Source organism: Erinaceus europaeus, chromosome 3 (assembly GCF_950295315.1).
Source record: "Erinaceus europaeus chromosome 3, mEriEur2.1, whole genome shotgun sequence".
NCBI classification, from domain to species: domain Eukaryota; kingdom Metazoa; phylum Chordata; class Mammalia; order Eulipotyphla; family Erinaceidae; genus Erinaceus; species Erinaceus europaeus.
This window is the reverse complement of record NC_080164.1, coordinates 17729790-17755284: the sequence shown is the minus strand read 5'-3', so window position 1 is coordinate 17755284 and position 25495 is coordinate 17729790. Positions and strand designations below refer to the sequence as shown.

Sequence of the window (25495 nt, the reverse complement as noted above, 5' to 3'; positions counted from 1 at the left end):
GCTGACTGTATGGATGCTGTGTAGAAGGCTGAAGATATGTCCCACTGGCTGCCATCTGCAAAGGTCCCACCACCTCGTACCGCCACCACCAGCGCACATTGTAAGGTGTTTGCTCTCATCTCTGGCCTGAAAGGGGTGAAGAGGGGCCAGCCAGGCAGGGGCATAGAAAACAGGAGCCCTAGTTCCTTCTGCTTTGGGGTGGGGGGAGAGGAGGAGAAAGAAAGAGAGATACAAAAGATCTTTCTGCAGCCAGGGAAACTAGGAAGGCAGTGACCATTTTATCTTCATTGCTCACATCATTGTTCATTGCTTTCACTCTCCCATCAGCCCTGGGGTAACCCTCTTGGGACCAAAGAAAGAGTTGTTATAAGAATGGCTCCCTTAGAGCCACATGTCCCTATACTATGCATTTCTGTATCTATGCTGCCCTACCCTTTTAATGCCTTTTGTTTCTGTGTCTGTTCAAAGTCAACACTAACTGTAAAGTGTACATGAATTTCTACTCATGCTTGTTCACCAGAGCTAGAGGAGGATTCTGGAAATAAAAGCAGGGTTGTAACTCACCTGTGAAAAAAATTATAATTTGGGCTCTGGATCTACTTGTTTCCTGTGAAAATAGGAAATGTCCTCTAGTCTTTCTTTAGTTTTAAGGGGTGGGGCAAGGGCCATACCAGTGAAATAGTTATTGTGACTTGTAACTATTGTAAAGGACAGGCTGCAGGACCCAGGGTCTGTCTGAACAGCATATGCTACATTTTCTGAAGAGTTACCAGTCTTCTCAACTTCAGATGCTTTCAGAGAAGGTTTGGGAATAAACTCTCTTGTGGCATCTCTGGTGTTAGGAGAAAATGGACCATTGATTCTGAAAGGGACGGACCTCAATCCAAATAAGGATAAAGTGGTCTGGGAGGTGGCGCAGTGGATAAAGCACTGGATTCTCAACCATGAGGTCTTGAGTTCAATCCCTGGCAGCACATGTACCAGAGTGATGTCTGGTTCTTTCTCTCTCTTCCTATCTTTCTCATGAATAAATAAATTCTTTTAAAAATAATAATAATAAGGATTAAAAAAATAGTCCCTTTTTCTACTTAGCCAAGTTCCACCCCCCAGGTATCACATGGCTTAACCTTTACCTAACAGGTGAGTAGAGCTCAGGTTTGCTCTCCAAGCTCAACTATCTAAGCATCCTGATCTAAGCTTTAGATTTAATCCACAATTACTCAATTCAGAATCAGGGGTAATTTACCTCTCTGGCTACTGGCTCCAAAAAACACTCGTTCTCACATTCTGACCTCGCCATCATTTCTGGGGATGGGAGTGTAACGAGGTCTCAGAGCTAAGTGTTGAGAAGGAATCTCAAGGGTCTTTAACAGCACCAACTCGGGTGAGTCCCAATGTCTCCCTTATCTACTGTTAGCCTGGGCAAGTGACCCCTCTGAAGTTGCCTCCAGGTAGGTAAAAGGGACTAGGAATGCTACCTACTCCCTTCAAAAGGTGACTTTGCAATTGAATGAAATATATGTACACCACTTTGCATGGTCCCCGGCACACCTACACAGTGTTCTGTGTTAGCTACCATCATCGGCTTCTTGCAAATCAGAACCGTTCTGTATTCAATTCGGCCCCTGTAAAAGGCCTGTAACAGCTGTAGCCCGGCTTCCCTGCGGGGCGGCGAGAAAGAAGAGCCCTAAACGCGCTGACTTGTATCAGAGAAAGGCTGATGACGTAGCCCCGGAGTGGGCTGGCGGCTAGTGGGCGTGACTTGGTTTGCATACGGTCGCGGGATTGGTCGAGGAGGGGTTTCATTAAATCCCCTTGAGACTCCGCCCTCGACCTCTTTGCGCCTGCGCACGTCCTTCTAGCGACACCGCGTGTCTGACGTGATGACCTTGCGACGCGGGTCGCGTCTACCTACGTCAGTGGCGGTGGCGGTGGCTATGGCTGCTTGGCGCGTTGTCCAGGTAACCACGGAAGTTGTCGCTGTCTGGTAGCTTCGGAGAGACAGGTGTGCGTCATGCAACTGAAGCACCTGAGGACCCTGCTGAGCCCTCAGGTGAGGCGTTGCGCGCTTCCGCTCTCACTCCCCGCCCACCTTGACCAGCACAGTGGGGGGACCAAACTTCCCAGATAGCGAGCCCACGGCCACTGTGTACAGAGGAGGCGCCCGGGACCGCCGACCTCTACAATGGCCGTCGCGTGTCCCTGGAGCTCAGCTGGGGGCCAGGCCCGCAGGGTCCCGGAGCTGCCCGCTGCTGCCCGCGTCTGTGTGCAGGAGGCTCGCGGCAGCGGGCGGGGCGCACGTGTAAACACACAAACTACACGGAATCAAAGAGGCGCTTTAGGAGCACACCATGGGGAGGCCACGGGGGAGAATCCCTGACACTTGGTGAAGAAAGCAGGGGAGGGGGAGGGACTCGGGAACCCGAGTTGCAGCGCTCGTGCCGTCACTGAAAATAAATGACCTGATCACGCAGACTTGAGCGCTTATCACACAGTCTCCGTGAGCACCCACATTTCCAGTGTCTCCCTTTGGAAAACAAGAGTAATAGTGATAGCAGCTTTTAGGAGTGTTGGGAGATGGGGGGCGGGGGTTACACGAAATCACAAACTCAAAACAGTGTGACACTGATAGGCAAAAGAGAAGGACATTCAGAGTTCAATGACCAGCGGGCAAAACTACTAAGAATATTATCTGCCGGGAGTCCGGCGGTAGCGCAGCAGGCTAAGCGCAGGTGGCACAAAGCGCAAGGACCTGTGTAAGGATCCCGGTTGGAGCCCCCAGCTCCCCACCTGCAGGGGAGTCCCTTTACAAGCGGTGAGGCAGGTCTGCAGGTGTCTGTCTTTCTCTCCCCCTCTCTGTCTTCCTCTCCTCTCTCCATTTCTCTCTGTCCTATCCAACAGCGACATCAGTAATAACTACAACAATAAAACAAGGGCAACAAAAGGGAATAAATACATAAATATTTTTTTAAAAAAAGAATATTATCTGCCACAACTGAGTGTTTAACAACCATTGTAGCATATGTGAAGACGATGGGGTTGTGATTTATGGAAGCAGACATATGTGAGTTAAATCTTGGTTCTGCCACTTACAAACTGTATGTAAGAATTTGGGCACGGCCTCGGAGGTGGCACAGTGAGTAGGGTTGGTTGGACACTCCAGTATGCGGTCCTGATTTCCATTTTTTTCTTTTTTTTGGCTCCAGGATTATTGCTGGGGTTCAGTGCCTGCACTACAAATCCTTTGCTCCTGGAGGCCTTTTCCCCCACCCCATTTTGTTACCCTTGTTATTGTTGTTGGTTAGGATAGAGAGAAATCGAGAGAGGGGGGAGAGAGAGATAGACACCTGCAGATCTGCTTCACCGCTTGAGAAGAGCCCCACCCCCACCCACCCCTACAGGTTGGGAGCCAGGGGCTCAAACCCGGATCCTTTACTCTGGTGCTTGCGCTTGTGTGAGTCTTGTGTGCTTAACCCGCTGCGCTACCGCCCAGCCCCCTCCAGATCTCCATCTCTCTCTCTCTCTCTCTCTCTCTCTCTATTTATTTATTATTGGATAAAGACAGAGAGAAATTGAGAGAGAGAGACACCTGTTTCACCACTCTTGAAACTTTCCCCCTGCTGGTGGGAACCAGGGGCTTGAACCCCGGGTCCCTGTGCACTGTAGTGAGTGCGCTTAACCAGGTGGGCCACCACCTGGCCCCCTGATTTCCATTTCCGCCATTGCATGTGCGCTCAGATATTGATACTTGGATTCCCTCTGCTTTTTCCTCTCCCTCTCTCATAAATAAATCGTTCTGTAAAATGGGGGAAAATTACATAACCTTAGCTTCAGCTTCCCCATCTGCAAAAGGGGTGTGAGAACACCAGAGCTAGCAGGGGAAATGAGGTAATGCCTATCAAGCATTTGCCAGAATGCCTACTTTACGGTGCTTATGCGCCTAGATACCATTAATCTATTCCATTTCTCACTTATCCTTACAATAGTCCTGTGCAGTAGGTAATTTAAGAGAAAAGAGAACTAATTGACTATGAGAATCAGGAAGTTTTCCCAGGGGGATAAAAAGTGGCATTTAGAGGATAGGAATTTAGAGCAAAAGAGAATTGTCCTTGTTATTCAGTAAACTGCTCCCCCTCACAAGATTTGTCATTTTAAAAAATTCCTCTACCTTAATGGAGTAATTAGAAATGCCATCCTGTCCACTCTTTCCAAATAAAATGATGTCATGAAGCAGAACAGGGCCAAGTGCCCAGAAATGAGCAGAGCAGGGAAGTGAATGTTGAGCAGAGCAGGGAAGTGAATGTTCAGCAGAGCTTGCTGAGAGTCCTCCACCCTTCTAACCTCATGGCATCAGGAATCCAAGGGTGGTGCTGGTGGCGTGACCATGTCCAGGTTCTGATTTTGAGATTTTTGATGAAAAAGCCTTCTTACTCCTGACTTTGGAGGTAGGTGGGTTAGGAATAAAAAGTAATAGTTTCAGGCAAGGTAGATAGCATAATGATTATACAAAGACAATCTCATACCTGAGGCTCCAAAGTCCCAGGTTCAATCCCTGATACCACCATAAGCCAGAGTTGAGCAATACTCTGGTCAAAAAGAAAGTAAAAGAAACGTAATAGTTTAAAGTCAGTGCACTATAGCACAAGTTATTAAAAAAACAAATTAGAAGTTATCTTTTTTTGTTTTTCAAGGAGGGAAGTCCTTATTGCAGAACCATAGCTGACTAGTTTGGTTACTCTTTTGTTTGTTTATTTTTTGGAATTTTATTTGCTTTCATTATCTGTATTTCACATATCAGTGGAACTATATGGTATCCTTTGTTCTTTGTCTCTCTTTATCTCTTTCTCTCAGCCCCTGACTAAATGCCTTTCTCAGTAAGGTGGTAAAACATGTCGAAACTATTCAAACCAACTGAAATTATTTCAGTAGCAGACATGGGATTTGAGAAAACAAGGAGACTATTGCAGGGATACTCTGACTGGTACAATTGATTGCACACGTGTAACCTCCTAGTGAACTTAGGTTACAGATTTCTATTTATTTATTTATTTATTCCCTTTTATTGCCCTTTTTAAAATTTTTTTAAAATTTATTTATTTAAAAAAGGAGACATTAACAAAACTGTAGGATAGGAGGGGTACAACTCCACACAATTCCCACCACCAGATCTCTATATCCCTTCCCATCCCCCCCCCCATAGCTTTCCCACTCTCTGTCCCTCTGGGAGTATGGACCCAAGGTCATTGTGGGATGCAGAAGGTGGAAGGTCTGGCTTCTGTAATTGCTTCCCCGATGAACATGGTCATTGACAGGTCGATCCATACTCCCAGTCTGCCTCTCTCTTTCCCTAGTAGGGTGAGTCTCTGGGGAAGCAGAGCTCCAGGACACATTGGTGAGGTTGTCTGTCCAGGGAAGTCTGGTCGGCATCATGCTGGCATCTGGAACCTGGTGGCTGAAAAGAGAGTTAACATACAAAGCCAAACAAATTGTTGAACAATTATGGACCTAAAGGCTGGAATAGTGCAAATGAAGTGTTGGGGGGTACTCACTGCAGACTAGTGTGTACTTTTGCTTTCAGGTATATATTTGCCCTAGTTTATGGATATGTGTCAACATCTGCTCTATCTCACGGGACCTAGTCGATATCTAGGTTTTGGGACTTTGTTAGGAAGTGAACTACCTGGAATGGAATTAGAGAATACTGTGAAAGGAAAGGTCTCACCCGAATAATGAAGCTGAAGGGTTGTCATTCCACACCTGAAGTCTCTGGACAGAGTCTGAACTGAAGCATGCTGAGGTGGTCCTCGTTGCGTTGATTAGGTTGTGATCCATGGATGCAATATTATTTGAAGCCCTTGTTGTTTTATTGTTGTTGTTGGCATCGTTGTTGGATAGGGCAGAAAGAAGTGGAGAGAGGAGGAGAGAAAGATAGACACCTGCAGACCTGCTTCACTGCCTGTGAAATTGACTCCCCTGCAGGTGGGGAGCCGGGGGCTTGAACTGGATCCTTATGCCACTCCTTGCGCTCTGCTCCACATGCGCTTAACCCGCTGTGCTACTGCCCGACTCCCGTGTTACAGATTTCCAGAAGCATCTATTCTTCTAGAAGCATCTATTCTCATAGTCCAAAGTTATATGGCTTTCATTTCCAGGATGGATCATTTTCCTTTATTCTACATTATTTTAGAGAGAGGGAAAGTGAGAGACACCAAAGCACAGCTCCAGGATCTGTGAAGTTCCTTTGGTGCTGTCTGTGGTGCTCCCATGTGTTGCTATGGTTCAAGCCCAAGGACTCACCCATGGTAAGGTGTATGCTTCACCTGCTGAGTCACCTCGCGGGTGCCAGCATCTCTTTGTTTTAAGAACTGTGATAGGCGTGAAACTGAGCAGAGTCAGCCTGGAAGTCACAGAACTAGAATGCGGGTGGCACTCTAGACCAGCACCGACGCTAATGTTGGCCCCTTTGCCCCTGCAGGATGGAGCTGCAAAGGTGACCTGCATGGCTTGGTCACAGAACAACGCCAAGTTTGCTGTCTGCACAGTGGACCGAGTGGTGTTGCTGTATGATGAGCACGGGGAGCGGAGAGACAAGTTCTCTACTAAACCCGCTGATATGAAGGTGTATACTCGTGTAACCCACTGGGGAAACCTCCTAGCCTATGTCCTAGCCAGAGCCATAAGCAGAGGAAATGGCTTGCAACTCCTTTTGCCAATAGAAATCTCTCAAGCCCATTACAGAGTCAGAGTCTCTTTCCTCTTTGACATATACTCATTGCTTCTTTTTCATGTTGATTTTTTGGACTTGTAGTATGGCAGGAAGAGCTATATGGTGAAGGGCATGGCCTTTTCTCCTGACTCCACTAAAATTGCCATCGGACAGACTGACAACATCATCTACGTCTACAAGATTGGAGAGGATTGGTGAGGAGAAAGGTTGGGAGGTGGGTTGGCTCAGAAAGCAAAAGGAGGACGGGAAGATAGCATAATGGTTATGCAAACAAACAGACTCTCATGCTGAGACTCCCAGGTTCCATGTTCAATCCCCCACACCACCATAAGCCAGGGCTGAGCAGTGTTCTGGGGGAAGGAGGTAGAAAAAGAAAAAAAAAAAAAAAGGCAAGGAGATGGTGGTCATAAGTACATCATGGGAGTTGGGGATGTGGGCAGAGGAGACTGGGAGCTGCGTTGGCCTGGAGAACAAAAGGCTTCCAGAGCCTCTTGTTGCTTCTCCGCCTTTGCCTATTCCATGTGTGATTGCATCCCTGGAGAAACTAATCCAAGACCAACAAAAAGGTCCTTTGAGATGCTCAGGAAACCCAAGTGATGTGCCATTGTTATTCTTCCAATGTTATTTGGGCTCCCTCTTATTCCTCCTTTCAGAGCTCCAAAGGAGCAGTAGGAAACACTAGTGGGTCAGGTCAGGTATTTACTCTTTCTTCCCTTCTCTCATCATCATTTGTGACTTTATGAGAGTGTTTTTCCCCCCCCACCAGGGTTATCACTGGGGCTTAGTGCCTGCATGAAAACACCACTTCTAGCAGCCATGAGGGTAAGACAGAGAAGAAGGGAGAGGAAAAGAGAGAGGAGGGGAAATACTTGCAACACTACTCATGAAGCTCCCCCCTCTGCAGGCAGAGACCAGGGCTTGGATCTGGGTCCTTGAGTGTGGTTTTTTACCATCACCCAATCTTTTGAGGTGGCTTCTTATATGCATGCCCTCCTTTTTTGCAGGGGTGACAAAAAAGTCATCTGTAACAAGTTCATCCAGACGGTAAGGTTCAAAGCAGTTGCTGGAAGACTAGGATGAACATGCAGGTATATGTACTTACAGATGCAACCAGGAGTTGCAGTTTTGTTGTTGGTTTTTTTTTGTTTGTTTGTTTGTTTGTTTGTTTCTGTGACACCAAGAATAAACCTGAACCTTGAACATACTCAATAACCATTGCCGAGTAACCTTCCTCCCTGGGCTGTCTTACTACTATTATTGTTATTATTGAGAAAAAATAAATCAGAGAGGGGAGAGACTTTAGCACTGCCCCACTATCTGTGGAGCTCCCCCTGTGCTGCCCATAATGCTCCCCTGTCGCTCTGGGGCTCAAATCCACATAGTAAGGCACATACTCTTGTGGGAGAGCTATTTCCCAGCACCCAGAGCTGCATTTTCACATCTTGGCTCTTTCTGCTTGAAGAATGTTATTGCATGGCTGTTCATCCTTATCTGCTCTCTTCCTCTCCTCTCCTGGAAGTGATGGGGGTGGTGGCACATGGCATAGAGTTCAAGTTGCTCAAGTTCATCTTGTTCTGCTGAATGTGATCAAATACACAGATAGGGTTATTCTTCTCATTCTGTCTTTCTTACAGAGTGCTGTTACTTGTCTGCAGTGGCCAGCAGAGTACATCATTGTCTTTGGACTTGCTGAAGGGAAGGTAAAGGAGGGACAAGAAGTGCTGGAGAAATTGTATGTGGGAATAAAGGTTCTGGAGAGAGAAGTTCAGTGAATCCTTTCACGGTCAGACTGTATATTGGGGAAGAATTCTTAGGGGGCAGTTTTTATGTATTTTGGTTTTTATATGACACCTGGAAATGAACCATGGGCTTTGTACTTGGCCAAGTAGCCTTCCCCACCCAATATTTTTTATTCTATTTGCAGAGAGAGGGAGCAACAGAGAGAGAAGAGAAAGGGGGCTACTGTATGTACAGCTCCACCATCCTTGGAGCTCTTCTCATTGCTGCCCTAGTGCCCCTACGTGGTGCCCGTGCTTAGCACAGGTTGCAAGCAGCCTAATCAGACTTGTGTTTCTTCTGCCACTTTCAGGTTCGCTTAGCAAACACAAAAACAAATAAATCATCTACCATCTATGGAACAGATTCATATGTGGTGTCACTGACAACAAAGTGAGTAAGGATGAAAACTTGGAAAATAGTAGGTTAAGAGAAACTGTGAGGGACCAATAAGATAGCTCACTTGGATGATGCACTGCTTTGCCATGTTCATGACCCAAGTCCGAGCATGTGTTCGAGCACAGTCCACACTACATTGAAGGAAGCCTTAGTGCTGTGGTTTCTTCCCCCTCTCTTTCTGCCTCTCTTCTCTATTTTCAAAAAGCTATAAAGAAGTCTGTGGCCTGGAAACATAGTTTGAAGATGGGGAGAAGGGGACTGGGCGGTAGTACAGAGGGTTAAGCACATGTGGCACAAAGCGCAAGGACTGACATAGGGATCCCGGTTCGAGCCCCCAGTTCCCCACCTGCAGGGGGGGGTCACTTCACAAGAGGCAGAGCAGATCTGCAGGTGTCTATCTTTCTCTCCTGTCTTCTCCTCTCTCCATTTCTCTCTGTCTTATCCAACAACAACAACAATAAACAACAAGGGCAAGAAAAGGAGAAAAATGGCCTCCAGGAGCAGTGGATTTGTAGTACAGGCACTGAGTCCCAGCAAGAACCCTGGAGATGCAAAAAATAATAATAATAAAATAAAAATAAATTTAAAAAAAACTTAAAAGAAAGATGGGGAGGACTGGTCACATGGGTTGGGTAGTGTTCAGTAGAGAAAAGGGGCTTTCTTGATGAGGCAGAATAATCAAATCTTTTTCTATATTCCTCTTACTACTACAGTTGCTCTGGGAAAGGAATTCTCTCTGGCCATGCAGATGGCACCATTGTTCGCTATTTCTTTGATGATGAAGGCTCTGGAGAGTCACAGGTAGGAATAAAGGATGCTCTGGGATAGGAACCAAGGAAACCCCAGTGCTACCCTCGAGGGGACTTGGACATGTAAGGGATATAAAGTGAGAGGGGACATGGAGGATGCTAGAGACCTCAGAGAAAAACATGACTAGTTGTGGCCTCGGTAGGATTGTGTTTGGGAAGCTAGCTTGGCATTTATGGGAAAGGTGATTCACCGGAAGAGACCTTGAGACAAAGGGACTCTGGGAGTTATGAAAAGTTAAAATCATTCTCATCTCTCTAAAATAAAAAATTATGTGAGAACCAGTAAGATAGTTCACCTGGGAGGGTGTCTCCTTTGTCATGTGCACCACCTAGGTCCAAGCCCCGGTTACAACACCTGTCAATACTATGGCACTAGAGGAAGCTTTAGTGCTGTTGTATCTCTCCTTCTCTCTGTCTCTTACCTATCTGAAAAAGTTGGCTCAGAGCTGTCAGCTCCAGAAGTGACAAATAGACAAATACTTATATATATAAACTCTAGGTGGGGGGAGGTCTTTTTGCCCTTTCTCGAAAAGAAAGGTAGGAGATGGGGGAGTAGAAGAAACATGTAAGTTTTGACTCCGTGGTTTCATATTGTTTGAATCATTCACACTAGTAATGACTACTTTGATGACAATCAGATTTCTCTCCCCTAAAAAATAGGAGCCCATGGGCTAGGTAATAACTTACCCAGTAGAGTGCACATGTTACCATCCACAGGTCCTGGGTTTGAGTATTGTACAAAAGAGAAGTTCTACAAATAGTGGAGCAGTGTTGTATCATCTCTCCCTCTTTCGCTATTATTCTCTTCCTGTCTCTCCACCCTGGGAGAAAGCAAAATATAAGAAAACAAAATTTGGGAGTTGGGCGGTAGTGCAGCGGGTTAAGCGCCAGTGGTGCAAAGCACAAGGACTGGTGTAAGGTTCCCGGTTTGAGCCCCCAGCTCCCCACCTGTAGGGGAGTCACTCCACAGGCAGTGAAGCAGGTCTGCAGGTGTCTGTCTTTCTCTCCCCCTCTCTGTCTTCCCCTCCTCTCTCCATTTCTCTCTGTCCTGTCCAACAATGACAACATCAATAACAATAATAACTATAAGGGCAACAAAAGGGAATAAATTAAATATTTTTAAAAATTTAAAAAAAAATTGTGATCCGGGAGGTGGCGCGGTGATAAAGCTTTGGACTCTCAAGCATGAGGTCCCGAGTTCGATCCCCGGCAGCACATGTGCCAGAGTGATGTCTTGTTCTTTCTCTCTCCTCCTATCTTTCTCATAAATAAAAATAAAAATCTTTAAATAAATAAATAAATCTTTTTAAAAAAATTGAAAAAAATTCATCTGCCAGGAGCAATGGAATCACAAAGGCATAAAGTCCCAGTGAATCCCTGGCAGAAGGAGAAAAAAAAAAAGCCCTGGGGGCTGGGCGGTAGCACAGCAGGTTAAGTGCACTTGGCACAAAGCGCAAGGACCGGAGGAAGGATCCCCGTTTGAGCGCCTGGCTCCCCACCTGCAGGGGGGTCGCTTCACAAGTAGTGAAGCAGGTCTGCAGGTGTCTGTCTTTCCTCTCTGTCTTCCCCTCCTCTCTCCATTTCTTTCTGTCCTATTATATAACAACAACAGCAATAACAACAATGATAACAAGGGCAACAAAAGGGGAAAAGAAGCCTCCAGGAGCAGTGAATTCATGTTGCAGGCACTGAGCCCCAACGATAATCCTAGAGACCCCCCCCAAAAAAAAAAAAGCCCTATACTTGCTATTTTATGGGCCTGGATGGTACTAGTCAGTAGGCAGTCTACCTTTAAGGGTCCTTGTTAGGTGCCTGGTAAAGATATCTTAATACAGAAGCCTTTTGAGGTTTCCTCTTGAGCACAAGATCAGTGTGCATATGCCATATGTGTGTTGGGCATGAGATAGAAAGATGATTTGTGGGGCCTGGGGAGACAGCATAATGGTTCTGCAGAAGATTTTCATGCCTGAGCTTCTGAGGCCTCAGTTCAATCCCAGCACCACCATAAGCCAGAGCTGAGCAGTGCTCTGGTCTTGGTCTCTCTCTTTCTCTCTCTTCTTCCCATCTCCCTTCCCTCCCTCTCCCCTTATATCTCATTAAATAAAAAAAAAATTAAGAAAATATTGTTTAAAAAAGAAGGAAGGAAGGGTATTGTATCAAAGTAAGAGACTCTGGCATGGAGGGAGGGTTCAGGCCCTAGAACATGACAGCAGGAGGACCTAGTGGGGTGAATTGTTACAAGGGAAACTAGGAACTGTTACATGTGTGCAGAGTACTATATTTTACGTTCAACTGTAAACCATTAATCCTCCAGTAAAGAAATAAAATTCAAAAAAGGAAAGAGAGATGATTTGTGAAAACTTCACAATTAGGATGTGAAAGGGTGAAAAGATGGTGGGAGTTTCCTGCAGAGTGAAGTGCGTAGACTGAGGTGGTAGGAACGAGACATTTCTGGAGTGGACTCCTCCCAAGTGAGAGTGGTTACAGCCTCTGTTTCTGTGTCAGGGGAAGTTGGTCAACCACCCCTGCCCACCCTATGCCTTGGCTTGGGCAACCAACAGCATCGTGGCCGCAGGTTGTGACCGGAGGATTGTGGCCTACGGGAAAGAAGGCCACGTGCTGCAAACTTTTGACTATAGCCGTGACCCTCAAGAGCGGGAGTTCACCACTGCTGCAGCAAGTCCTGGGGGCCAGTCTGTTGTGCTGGGGAGTTATGACAGGTGGGTCCTCCTGCCTGTTGCATCATCTGCCTACTTTCCCTTTCTGTACTCGTCACTTACTTTTTTAATTTCCTTTTTTCTGTGAGACATCAAGAATAATTCCTTTGAGTTACCAGCCCGTTCCCACTCTTTTTTGCTCAGCCTCCATCTCTTCTAAAAACCACATACTCTGTTTCAGACTTCGAGTCCTCAACTGGAGCCCTCGAAGAAGCATGTGGGAAGAGGCCAAGCCCAAGGAGATTGCCAACTTATACACCGTTACCGCCTTGGCCTGGAAGCGAGATGGCTCACGACTCTGTGCGGTGTGTTCCCTTCCTGCATCGGTAACCTTCTCCAGTCTAGGAAAAATCCTGCCTGACTCTTACCTAAAAATCTGATGATGTGGTCTGGGAGGTGGCGCAGTGGATAAAGCACTGGACTCTCAAGCATGGGTTCCCGAGTTCAATCCCTAGCAGCACATGTACCAGAGTGATGTGTGGTTCTTTCTCTCTCCTCCTATCTTCCTCATAAATAAATAAATAAATAAATTTTTTAAAAATCTGATGTTGGGAGTCAGGCGGTAGCACAGCAGGTTAAGCATACGTGGTGCAAAGCACAAGGACTGGCGTAAGGTCCCCGGTTCGAGCCCCCAACTCCCCACCTGCAGGGGAGTTGCTCATAGGCGGTGAAGCAGGTCTGCATGTGTCTGTCTTTCCCCCTCTCTGTCTTCCCCTCCTCTCTCCATTTCTCTCTGTCCTATCTAACAACAACAACTACAACAATAATGAAAAACAACAAGGGCAACAAAAAGGGAAAATAAATAAAAATCTGATGTTGACAGCAGAAAAGAGAAATTCTACTTTGTTGAAGGCAATAAAAGGACAAGGTGGTGTCCCAAAACTACTCACCTTTTCCTCTAGAACCTTCACCCTCTGTTTTGAGACTCTAGGTATATCCCCCATGCTGGTATACCTTATGTGTCATCCTTTATCTGTCGTTTCTCTTCCAGGGCACACTCTGTGGGGGAGTGGAACAGTTTGACTGCTGCCTCCGAAGAAGCATTTACAAGAACAAGTTTGAATTGACGTATGTGGGACCTAGCCAGGTAAGTTGCAGATGGCCTGCTGCACTGAGATGTTTGCACTCTTGTAATCATGACCTGGCCTTCTGGTCATAGGTAGTGGCAGATTTAATTTCTAGTGGAGCTGTTTTAGGAAACAGAATATTCCAGGGCAACTCCCTGGTAATAGCCATGCTTGAGTGCTTCCACCTCACTTTACAAAAAGGCTTAAACACTAGACCTAGAAAGCATAAAGATTGCCACTTATATTTTCTTGAGTTAAAACTTCATATATGCTGTCAGCTGGGGAAACTGGTTACAAGGATTACTAGAGTGAACTCTGTTGCTTTAGATCTCAGAACTCACTATGTCCAGCATTACTAGCTGATTTCTTATAAGTTCACTTTTGTTGTTTTCTCTACTCTGTCCTCTTTTTGTTTCATTTATTACTCTTTCTTCCTTCTTTAATTTTCCCCAGAAATATTTATGCTCTGTGTGTCATACTACATTGATAATACAGCAGTAACTCTTTCTAGTGCTTTAGCTCTCCAGACAAAAGTAGAATACAGGGGGGCTGGGCGGGTTAAGTGCACATGATGCAAAGCGCAAGGACCCGTGTAAGGATCCCGGTTTGAGCACCCGGCTCCCTGCCTGCAGGGGAGTCTCTTCACAAGTGGTGAAGTAGGTTTGCAGGTGTTTATCTTTCTCTTCCCTTCTCTGTCTTCCCATCCTCTCTCAACTTCTCTCCATCCTATACAAAAACAATAGCAATGGCAACAATAACAGCAGCAATAACAAGGACAACAAAATGGGAAAAATGGCCTCCAAGAGCAGTGGATTCGCAGAGCAGGCACTGAGCCCCAGCAGTAACCCTTGAGGCAAAAAAAAAAAAAAAAAAAAAAAGTAGAATACTGTACAGGGATTGAGAGATGGCTCAGCGGGTAAAGCACAGACCTGAGCCATGAGAGTCTGGGTTAGATCCCTGGTCCCATACAGAAGCAACATGGACAGCACCAAGAGAACTCCATGGATGACAGAGTGGTGCTTCAGTGTCTCTCTCATTCAATAAATATTAAAAAACAATTGGACTGGGGGGGTTGGGGACAGGAGTTAGTTCACCCAGCAGAGCATACACTTTATATGTACAATGACCCGGTTTCAAACTCCCAGCCACCACATGGGAGCACCTGCTTGTAAGCTTCACTAGCTCTCCTCTCTGTGTCTCTCTCCACCCCTCTCTCCCTCTCTGTCTCTCATCTTCTTTTAAAAAAAAAAGGTCTCAAGGATTAGTAGAATTATGCAGGCACAGAGCTCTAACAGTAAGTCTTATGGCAAAAAAAAAAAAAAAATTGGAGTGCGGGTGACTTCGGAGTATTGTGCAGGTGCAAGATCCCAGGTTCATTGCACTGCACTGTCATCGTCATCATAGTAAATGAACAGTGGTAAAAGATAGAAATGTTTACACATGGGGACATAAAAAGAGTTGTGGTCATTGGCTTTTACTTGGTGGAGTTATCAGAATCATGTGTACTGTGACCTGTGAAAGCATCTCATGAGAATAAAGTGTGAAGGGTTGCTGTTCCCAGCAGCACCCTCGGCCAGGTGAGGAGAGATGGTATTGACTTTGATTTGCACTGTGGAGGTAGGCACAGCTTGCTCACCCACGTTAGAGTTAGAGAAAGCCTCAGATTTGTCCCTTCCCAAGGTGATTGTGAAGAACCTGTCATCAGGGACCCGTGTGGTACTCAAGTCCCACTATGGCTATGAGGTGGAAGAGGTGAAAATCCTGGGAAAGGAGCGTTACCTGGTGGCCCACACGTCAGACACGCTGCTGCTGGGAGACCTGAACACTAACCGCCTTAGTGAGGTGGGAACCAAATGGAGGAGTGGGAATGGGGCATCTGTAGTTTCAATTTCAGGGAGCCAAGGTCCTTTGGGGTGGGGTGGATGGGGTAGGGGGGTGGTCTCCATGGAAATTACTAACATTCCAGTACTGAGGACTTGGTTTCAAGAAATGAGACCCAGGGCGTTTAGATCTCTGGAATATGAAACACCACTGTTGGACTGTTTTTACACCATTGCTCAGAAACATAGAGATGAAGGCAATATGTGACATCGCTCCTCTTTTGCACATTTTTAAAACTTCTACAAACTCACTCTCCCTGCCTCCTGCCCATGCATTGTTTCAGCATTGTCTTGGGTAATTATCCTTGTGTCTCCATACACAGGTAGCTTGGCATGGATCTGGTGGCAATGAGAAGTACTTCTTTGAAAATGAGAATGTGAGTAGAGTCTCATTTACATGACACTCTTAAACCTAGTTTCTATGTCAGGAGGATGGTGAGGCAAGATACTCACCTGGCAAGGGGCTTTATTTGTCATGCACTGTGACCCAGGTTCAAACTTGGCCCCCCATTATAGTAGGGAAAGCTTCAGTGTTGTGACTTCTTTCCCTCTCTCCTCTTCTCTTCTCTTCTCTTCTTCTCTTTTCTCTCTCTCTCTCTCTCTCTCTCTTTTATTTATTTATTTATTGCCTCCAGGGTTATTGCTGGGGCTCAGTGCCTACACTATAAATCCACTGCTCCTGGAAGCTATTTTTCCCATTTTGTTGCTCTTCTTGTTATTGTTGAATAGAACAGAGAGAAATTGAGAGAGAAGGCAAAGACAGAGAGGGGCAAAGAGAGATAGACACCTACAGACCTGCTTTACCACCTGTGAGGCGAACTCCCCTCTGCAGGTGGGGAGCCGAGGGCTCGAACCGGAATCCTTATGCTGGTCCTTGCACTTTGTGCCATGTGCGCCTAACCAGCACTGCACTACTTCCCAGGCCCCTCTTCTCTCTCACTTTCTATCTGAAAAAGTTGACCCAGCATAGTGAAACCCTGGCAATGACAACAAAAATAAGAGGAAAATAAAATGAAAAGGAGGGAGGGTGGAATGGACAGAGTGACAGACCAAGGAGAACGTGAGAATCACTTTGAACTGATAGCACATCTTCCTTGACTGTTCTTCCTGCACTCGTCTGCCATGTCATGCTCCATGCGTACCCAGGTCTGCATGATCTTCAATGCCGGAGAGCTAACACTGGTGGAATATGGGAGTAACGACACCCTGGGTTCTGTGCGTACTGAGTTCATGAACCCACACCTCATCAGGTAACCCCACAAGGTTCTCTAAATCTCTGAAACCCCAACAAATTTCTTTTCTAACTGGTAACTTCTATGACTTCAGATCAGTCTAAGAACTTTATCACACATGGTACTTTAGAGCTCCTGCTGAACACCCCAACTTCCTAAGCCCACTTTGCCTTCCTACCTTTCATGTTTCAGCGTCCGTATTAATGAGAGGCACCAGCGAGGAATGGAAGATAATAAGAAATTGGCTTATCTGGTTGATATTAAGACTATTGCTATAGGTAAGTCAGATCCTCATGGTTTTAATAACAAAACAGATGGCTAAAGTATAGACATACTTATAGTATAATTCCATGAACAGAACTGTATAGAGTGGGGAGTTCAAGAATCCAGAAGGAACTAGCTAAATGTGTGACCCCACTCTTAATGCTGGCTGTAGATGTGTTTAAATCCTTATATGTGTGTCTCTCTATTCCTATGCCTTAATATCTAGATTATATATACACATACAAAGGCCTGCCCATGTAATTACCCATGTTCTCCAGGCATATATTTTAAGATTAGGAAATTGTTTTGTTTTGTTTTAATAGAAAATTGAGAGTCAGGCAGTAGCGCAGCAGGTTAAGCGCACATGGCGCAAAGTGCAAGGACCGGCGAAAGGATCCCGGTTCGAGCCCCCGGCTTCCCACCCACAGGGGAGTTGCTTCACAGGCAGTGAAGCAGGTCTGTAGGTGTTTATCTTTCTCTCCACCCTCTATCCTCCCTTCCTCTCTCCCTTCCTCTCTCCATTTCTTCTGTCCTACCCAACAATAACAACAATAATAACTACAACAATAAAACAACAAGGGCAACAAAAGGGAATAAATATTTAAAATTTTTTTAAAAATAGAAAATTTATGAATTTTCCTGTAACTTCATAGGATCACAGATTCTTAGAACCAAAGGAGGATTTATTTATTTATTTATTTATTATAAAAAGGAAACATTGACAAAACCATAGGATAAGAGAGGTACAACTCCACACAATTCTCACCATCAGAACTCCATATCCCATCCCCTCCCCTGATAGCTTTCTTATTCTTTGTCCCTCTAGGAGTATGAACCCAGGGTCATTGTGGGGTGCAGAAGGTGGATGGTCTGGCTTCTGTAATTGCTTCCCCGCTGAACATGGGCATTGCCTGGTTGATCCATACTCCCAACCTGTCTCTCTCTTTCCCTAGGGGTGGGGCTCTGGTGAAGCAAGGCTCCAGGACACATTGTTGAGGTTGTCTGTCCAGGGAAGTCAGGTTGGCATCATACTAGCATCTGGAACCTGGTGGCTGAAAAGAGAGTTAACATATAAAACCAAACAAGTTGTTGACTAATCGTGAACCTAAAGGCTGGAATAGTGCAGATGAATTATGTATTTATTTAATACCAGAGCACTGATAAACTCTGGCTTCTGATGGTACTAGGGTTTGAACCTAGAACCTTTGATGCCTCAGATAAGAAGGTCTTTCTGTGTAACCAATATACTGTCTCACTAGTCTTCAAAAGGAGACTTTAAAAAAAGGTTTTATGAGAAAGAGAAAGATCAACAGTATACTGCTCAGCTCCAGCAAATGCTGTGTCAGAGATCAGACATGGAACTTCAGACTTCAAATCCTGTTCTACACAGCTACCCAGGGGCCTTAATTTTCTTGTATAGCTTGTCATTAGTAACCAGTGATGACAGACTTTATTTTAAATATATATACATACATATATATATATATACACACACACACACATACACACAGTATTCTGGATTCCAACTTTCTGACTTTTCAACTTAGCTGTGTGTGCTTAGGTAAATTATTTCACCTTACTGTATCTCATTTTCTTCATCCACAAAATGGGGATTAAAATAGTAAATACCTCGTGGAAAATTAGGTCTGGTACATAGTAAACATTAATCAATGTTAGTCAAGTGGCCTGGAAGGTAGCATTTTTTTGTGTCCAGTAGCAGCCTCTGATCTGTGAGCATGAAGTCCTGAGTTCAGTCCCAAGCATTTCCTATGCCAGGTGGATGCTCTAGTTTTCTCTCTAATTAATAAGTAAATGTGGGGCTGGGTGGTGGCGCACCTGGTTGAGCGCACATATCACAATGCACAAGGACCCAGGTTCAAATCCCCCAGTCCCCACCTGCAGGTGGAAAGCTTTGCAATTGGTGAAACAGGGCTGTAGGTGTCTCTCTCTCCCTCTCTGTTACCCCCTTCCCTCTTGATTTCTAGCTGTCTCTACCCAATAAATAAGATAATAAAAAAATAAAAATTAAATGTAAGAATAAAAAAAAGGTCTGGCCCTCTTTGGCCTTGACTGCCACTGTGTAAGTTTCTCTACACATTCTCTCTCTCTCTCTCTCTCTCTCTCTCTCTCTCAGGACCATGATGTGAGCAGCATGTAAGTCAGCTCTTAGTCTTCTTTCTTTCTTTCTTTCTTTCTTTCTTTCTTTCTTTCTTTCTTTCTTTCTTTTTTTCTTTCTTTCTTTCCTTTTCTCTACCTCTCTCTCCTTCCCTAACATTTTTTTGTGCCCAGTAAAGTTTAATTTAACTGAAAAAAAAAAGTTTGCATCTCAGGATATGATACAGTGGATAATGTATTGGACTCTCAAGCATGAGATCCTGAGTTTGATTCCTAGTATCTTATGCCATATTGATGCTCTGGTTCCCCCTTCTCATTAATAAAGAAAAAAATCTTTTAAATAAATAAATATTAGTTAATAATAATAGTACTACTAATACCAGTAATGTCCATATCCAGTACTATCAAATTCAAACATATTTACTTTGCATCTTTCCTCCTTTCTCTTATTATTGGAGTTCTTGGGGGAGGGGTGTTGTTTGTTTGCTTTATTAAGATTTATTTATTTATTAACATGAGGGGGGTATATTGAGAGAATCAAAGCATCACTCCAGTACATGCAGTGCCAGGGGTGAAACTCAGGACTCTGTGCTCTTAAGTCCAGTGCTTTAACCACTGTACCACCTCTCAGGTCTGTATTTTGTTTAATTTATGGATTTGTTTTTATTTTTAATCAGAGTGCTCCTCAGCTCTGACTTAAGGTGGTGCTGAGGATTGAACTTGGGACTTCTGGTGCCTGGGGCTTGAAAGTCTTTTGCATAGTTTTAATACATGAATTTAATATACTTCAATAAAAAGAGGTAATGAGAGAGAAACCAGAGTACCAGTCAGCTTCAACATATAGCAGTTCCAGAGGGTGAATCTGGGGCCTCTGGGATCTAGACATGCAAGTTCTCCAGTGATATCCCCTCCTGGCAGAGCAGATAGTTTAGTTTGTGCTCCAGCTCTAAGCTACCTCTATTACTCTAATTTTTCATGTTCTGAAGGACGTTAGATTCTTTAGTTTTTCACTGTTACACCAGTTCACTTCTGTAAGGCTTATAACTAGAGTGTATTTGCTGAACTCCAGAAGAGATGAAGCTTCAATTTCACTAAATATTTTCAAATTGCTCTGCAATGTGCTTGTACCAAGTCACGTTGCTGCCAGCAGTGAGAGTGCCATCCTCTCCAGTATCTGAAATTGCCTGACCTTGGAATTAGGCTCTTTGTAAGATCTATGAAATAGATCTAATTGAATCTACTTTTGTTGTTATTGTTGTTCATGTATTTTACTGGTGACTTGAATTTCTTCTGTGAACTGCTGGTCTGGTTCAGATTCCCTTGCCTATGGGAGAACCAGGTTTACCTTTTCCTCAGAGCCCCGTGTCGATGGGTGGATTGCCTTTGGTTGTTTACATTGTGAATATTTGGCTTTAGCTTGCAGGATGTCTTTTTACTTTTCAGCATCTTTTAGTGTTGGGATTTTATTTTTAGTTATTTACTTACTTTAGATAGAGGCAGAGAGGGAGAAGCAGAGGCAGAAAGAGACAATGGAAGAGACCACAGCACCAGGCTCTCTCCAGTGTGGCGGAGGCCAGGCTCTAACCTGGGTCGTGCACATGGCAAAGCAGCGCACTGTCCGTGTGAGCTATTTTGCTGGCTCTGTGGGACAGTTGTGTTTTTGATTTGGTGAAACATGATTTGTGTGTGTGTGTGTGTGTGTGTGTGAGAGAGAGAGGTAGGTGAAACACCATTCCATCATATACTGTGCCAAGTATTCAGCCAGGGGCCACAGGTTTACAAAACAAGCATTCCACCTGAGCAGACTCCCTGGCCACAAGGGACATATTTTATTTTAGTTCCATTTGACTACTTTAAAAAAATAATTTTTCACTCTTTTCCTTTGTTACTTTGTAGAAACACCCCCCAAAATGGGATGTACTATTTTATAAATAAATTGACCAATAATTCACCTCCCCCCCACACACACACACACCTCTTTTTCAACCAGAGCCGTACTCACCTCTCACTTTGGTGGTGGGGATTGAACCTGGGGCCTCAGAGGCTCAAGCTTGAAAGTCTTATTGCATAATCATTTTGCTATTTCCCTGCTCCTTTGCCCTTAATTCTTTTTCTAAGAAATCGTAGCACATGAAAATGTCATGTGCACAACCCAGATTCAAGCCCGACCCCACTATATTGAAAGAAGCTTCAGTGCTGTGGTCTCTTTCTCCCTCTCTCCCTCCCTATCTCCCTCCACCCTCCCACTTTAAAAGAGAAGTGTTGGGTGGGAATAGATAGCATAATGGTTATGCAAAGAGATTCTCATCCCAGGGGCTCCGAAGTCCCAGGTTCAATCTCCTGTACCACCATAAGCCAGAGCTGAGTAATGCCCTTGTAAGAAAAAAAAGGAAGGAAGGAATGAAGGAAGGAAGGAAGGAAGGGACGGAGGGAGGAAGGGAGGGAGGAAGGGAGGGAGGGAGGAAGAGAGGGAGGAAGGAAGGAAGGGAGGAAGGGAGGGAGGAAGGGAGGAAGGGAGGGAGGGAGGGAGGGAGGAAGGTCCAGGAGGTGGCACAGTGGATAAAGCACTGGATTCTCAAGCATGTGGATTCTCAAGCATGAATTCCTGAGTTCAGTCACCACCAGCACATGTACCAGAGTGATGTCTGGTTCTCTCTCTCTCTCCTATCTTGCTCATAAATTATTTTAAAAAAGAAAAAGAAAACTGTCGGGCCAGATGGCACATCAGGTAGAGCTTGCACGTTACCATGTGCAAATCCCAGGTACAAGTCCCAGTGCCCACTTGTAGGGGCAGGGTGCAGTGTGAGGGAAGAGGGAAGCGCTTCACAAGAGGTGGAGCAGTGCTAAAGGTGTGTCTCTCTCCTTTTCTGTCTCACCCTTCTCAATCTCTCTGTCTCTGTAAAAAGAAAAATCTGTACACAGACACACAAAAAAACAGTCACTTGTGATTTTTGAATTCTTATTTAGAAATCCTTTCCTACTCACTTCTATATTCTAACATTTACAAATTTTTGCTTTTCACCTGGCATTTATTTTTGTGCATAATATGGGTAGAGAGCTAATTTAATTTTTTCCCATGTTTTAACTATTTATTGAAAGTCCATTATTCACCCTAATTTGTAATCTCATCTCTCATAAGTCAGATTTCCATATACATGCGTCTATCCTTAAGATATTTTACATTTCATGAATTTTACATACCAGATCAGATCGGCAGTTTCAGAAATATAGTATATAGAGGAAATAATAATGTAGTCTGACAGCCGTAGTTCCTTCAGCAGTAATGAGCTGTGAGTCACTTCACTCTGTAAGCATTACCTTCAGTAAATATAAAATTCCAGAGTTCTCTTAACATTTTTAAAGATTTATTTATTTATTTATTTATTCACTGGAAAGACAGAGAGGATCAGTCTGGCATATACAATGCCTGGGATCCAACCCAGGGTCTCATGCCTTTGAATCCGTCACTATCCACTGTACCTCTTCTTTTTTTTTGAGTATCTATTGAAAATAGTAGCTCCTCTGCCAGAAAAAATATACATACACATAATTTAGTATGTAGCTGCACAGAAATAGCTCTAGTACTTATAGTTGGGGTATTAAAACATGATAACTTTTTTCCCCCTTTTTTAAAATTTTTTTTCATTATATTTATTTATTGGATGGACAGTCAGAAATCAAGAGGGAAGGGAGGAATAGAGAGGGTGAGAGACAGAGAGAGACACCTGCAGCACTGCTTCACCATTTGTGAAGCTTTCCCTCTGAAGGGGGAGACTGGAGGCTCGAACCTGGGTCCTTGTGCATTGTAACATTTCTTTCTTTTTAATTAAGAGACCTACCCTCCTCCTTTTTACCAGAGTACTGCTCAGCTCTGGTGTGATAGTTCCAGAGATTGAACCTGGAACCTCTTGGGGGGGGATTTTTTTCTTTTTTTCTGTATTTCCTTTTGTTGCCCTTGCTATTTTATTGTTGTAGTTATTATTGATGATGTTGTTGGATAGGGCAGAGAGAAATGGAGAGAAGAGGAAGACAGAGGGAGAGAGAAAGACAGACACCTGCAGACTTGCTTCACTGCCTGTGAAATGACTCTCCTGCAGGTGGGGAGCTGGGAGCTTGAACCGGGATCCTTATGCCGGTCCTTGCACTTAGCACCACCTGCGCTTAACCCACTGCGCTACCGCCCGACTCACTGAACCTGGAATGTCTGAACCTCAAGCATGAGTGTCTGTTGTCTAAACCATTGTTAGTATATCCCTAGCCAAGAAAAAATAAAAATTTAGCAGCTGGCTGGTGGTACATATGGCAGAGCCTACACATAGGAACCTAGGTTCAAGGACCTGGTCCCCACCTGAGAAATAATGTTGCAGGTCTCCTCTCTTTTTTTTCCTCCTCTCCCTCTCAATTTTTCTCTGTCTCTGCCCGAATATATATACATATTTTTTATTTATTTTCCCTTTTGTTGCCCTTGTTGTTTTTATTGTTGTAGTTATTGTTATTATTGATGTCATCGCTGTTAGATAGAACAGAAAGAAGTGGAGAGAGGGGGAGAGAAAGATAGACACCTGCAGACCTGCTTCACCGCTTGTGAAGCGACTCCCCGGCAGGTGGGGAGCCGGGGGCTCCAACCCGGATCCTTACGCCTGCGCCACGTGCGCTTAACCCATTGCTCTACCGCCAGACTCCCTTCATATCAGTTTTGTCTCACTGGTGTGCTGTAAGTTGAGACTTATCACTACTGTGCTCAGTGCTGCCCCCAGAGGATCTCATAAGTAATGGCAATTTAGTCCATCGTGCTGACCTGCAAACACTCCAGGCAGGGACTAATCACATTTCTTGATGGGGCTGAACCTTCTGAGTTACCTATGAAGTTAAACAAAACATTACATTATCTCATTAACTTGTTTTTATGAGAGAGAGATCAGATATCCATTTCAGCAGGTACAATGCCAGGCATTAATTGACCCTGGATCTCACACATGAGTCCTGTGCTGTGCCCTGAGATAGCCCCACCAGCTGTGGAAAATCTATATTTTTAAAGAGAAACCCACTGGCTTGGGGAGATAGGATAATGGTTATGCAAATGACTTTTATGTCTGAGACTTTCTGGTTATGGTTATATGGAATCTCTCTTCTTATCTCCTTTATTCTGTAGTGGATCTGATTGGTGGCTACAACATTGGTACCATCAGCCATGAGAGCCGTGTGGACTGGCTGGAGCTTAACGAGACAGGGCACAAGCTCCTCTTCAGGGATCGGAGACTGCGTGTGAGGAGGGCTCCTTAGTCCTTAACTATTGACTTGCTCATGAAGATTGTGCTACTAGCTGGTGTCAAAGTTGTGAGAGGCTGGGTGGGGCAGTGTCTGGGTGCTGTGATTTGCATAGCAAGAGGCCTTGGAGAATGAGCATTCTTTTGTGTGATATCACACCCTATCCTAAGATAGCTTCAAGGAGATTGTTTCAGGAGGGCACCAAAGTCAAGCAGGGAGTTGGGGAGCTGATTTCCCTATTCCTGTTCACAGGTCTGTGTCCTCATGATACTCCCCTACCTCCTGTTCTCTTCATTATGCTGGGCTACTATGGCAGGATTGAATTGGCTAAGGATGGTCCTAGCCCCTTATCAACTCTGATTTCAACACAGAACCACCAGAGTTCAACTGTGGTCAGAGATTCTCTGGCAATTTTTCATTTCATTTTCATTGTGATGTGAAAGCTACACATTTGTCTGGTGGCCTTATTTTTGTAATCCAGGCAAATAACTCCATTCCAGAGTTATTCTAATAATGAAAGTCTCTGACCCTCACCTAACTTAAATTCCTAGGGTATAAATCTTTGCTCTTTTGGTTTACTTTCTTGGCCAGAGTCAGGATATTAGCAACTCATCATAAATGTTCAGGGATGCTTTGAAGTTCAATGTGTCCCTTCCTGACTGGTGGGTTATCTCACAATTAGGGTGATGCTCAAGTTCAGGAGACCCCCCACATCCCCTTCTAACTGTGTTATCTACGTTGTCTTTCTCCAGTTGCATCTGTATGACATCGAAAGCTGCTCTAAGACAATGATCCTCAACTTCTGCTCCTATGTGCAATGGGTCCCCGGAAGTGACGTCCTGGTAGCTCAGAACCGAAACAGCTTGTGTGTGTGGTACAACATTGAGGCACCTGAGAGGGTCACGATGTCCTCTGTCAGGGTGGGTTGACACCAGAATGCTTCAGCATACACGGTCTAAGCTGGTTAATTAGAAGATCTGAGAATTATAGGGATTTCTCTGTCCTCTACCCAAAGATTCTCTGTGATGGGGTTCACAGGCGAAACTTTCCTTCCCCACAGTCCTCTGGGTCCCAGACACACCCCTTTCCCACAATTCCTGCCATTTTATGAGACCTTTGAAGCATTGGTGACTATTGAAGAACATCATTTAGATATTTCCTTGGGGAAAGTCTTTTTGCTTCTTTGTTTGTTATAATATTTTAGAGATTTTGCTTATTAACAGGAAAAAGAGAACCAGAAT

General features: G+C 44.7%; 1 protein-coding gene across 2 annotated transcripts in view; it reads left to right on the top strand.

Annotated features, from left to right (window-relative positions):
• The first annotated feature begins 1895 nt into the window (after positions 1-1895).
• The window catches only part of IFT172 (intraflagellar transport 172), a 48216-nt gene continuing 24616 nt past the window's right edge, over positions 1896-25495 (top strand). Inside the window, exons 1-16 of one of the 2 annotated variants that reach the window (XM_007537809.3) lie at positions 1896-2053; positions 6476-6619; positions 6809-6921; positions 7732-7771; positions 8362-8427; positions 8817-8896; positions 9616-9703; positions 12217-12431; positions 12610-12733; positions 13420-13515; positions 15176-15337; positions 15699-15752; positions 16522-16625; positions 16800-16885; positions 24139-24251; positions 25007-25174. In XM_007537809.3, coding sequence (XP_007537871.1) covers positions 2015-2053; positions 6476-6619; positions 6809-6921; positions 7732-7771; positions 8362-8427; positions 8817-8896; positions 9616-9703; positions 12217-12431; positions 12610-12733; positions 13420-13515; positions 15176-15337; positions 15699-15752; positions 16522-16625; positions 16800-16885; positions 24139-24251; positions 25007-25174 — 1692 coding nt within the window. In that variant the 5' untranslated portion in view covers positions 1896-2014. Of the gene's footprint in view, positions 2054-6475; positions 6620-6808; positions 6922-7731; positions 7816-8361; positions 8428-8816; positions 8897-9615; positions 9704-12216; positions 12432-12609; positions 12734-13419; positions 13516-15175; positions 15338-15698; positions 15753-16521; positions 16626-16799; positions 16886-24138; positions 24252-25006; positions 25175-25495 lie in introns of those variants that run through there. The other variant, XM_060186748.1, reaches the window with a different exon arrangement.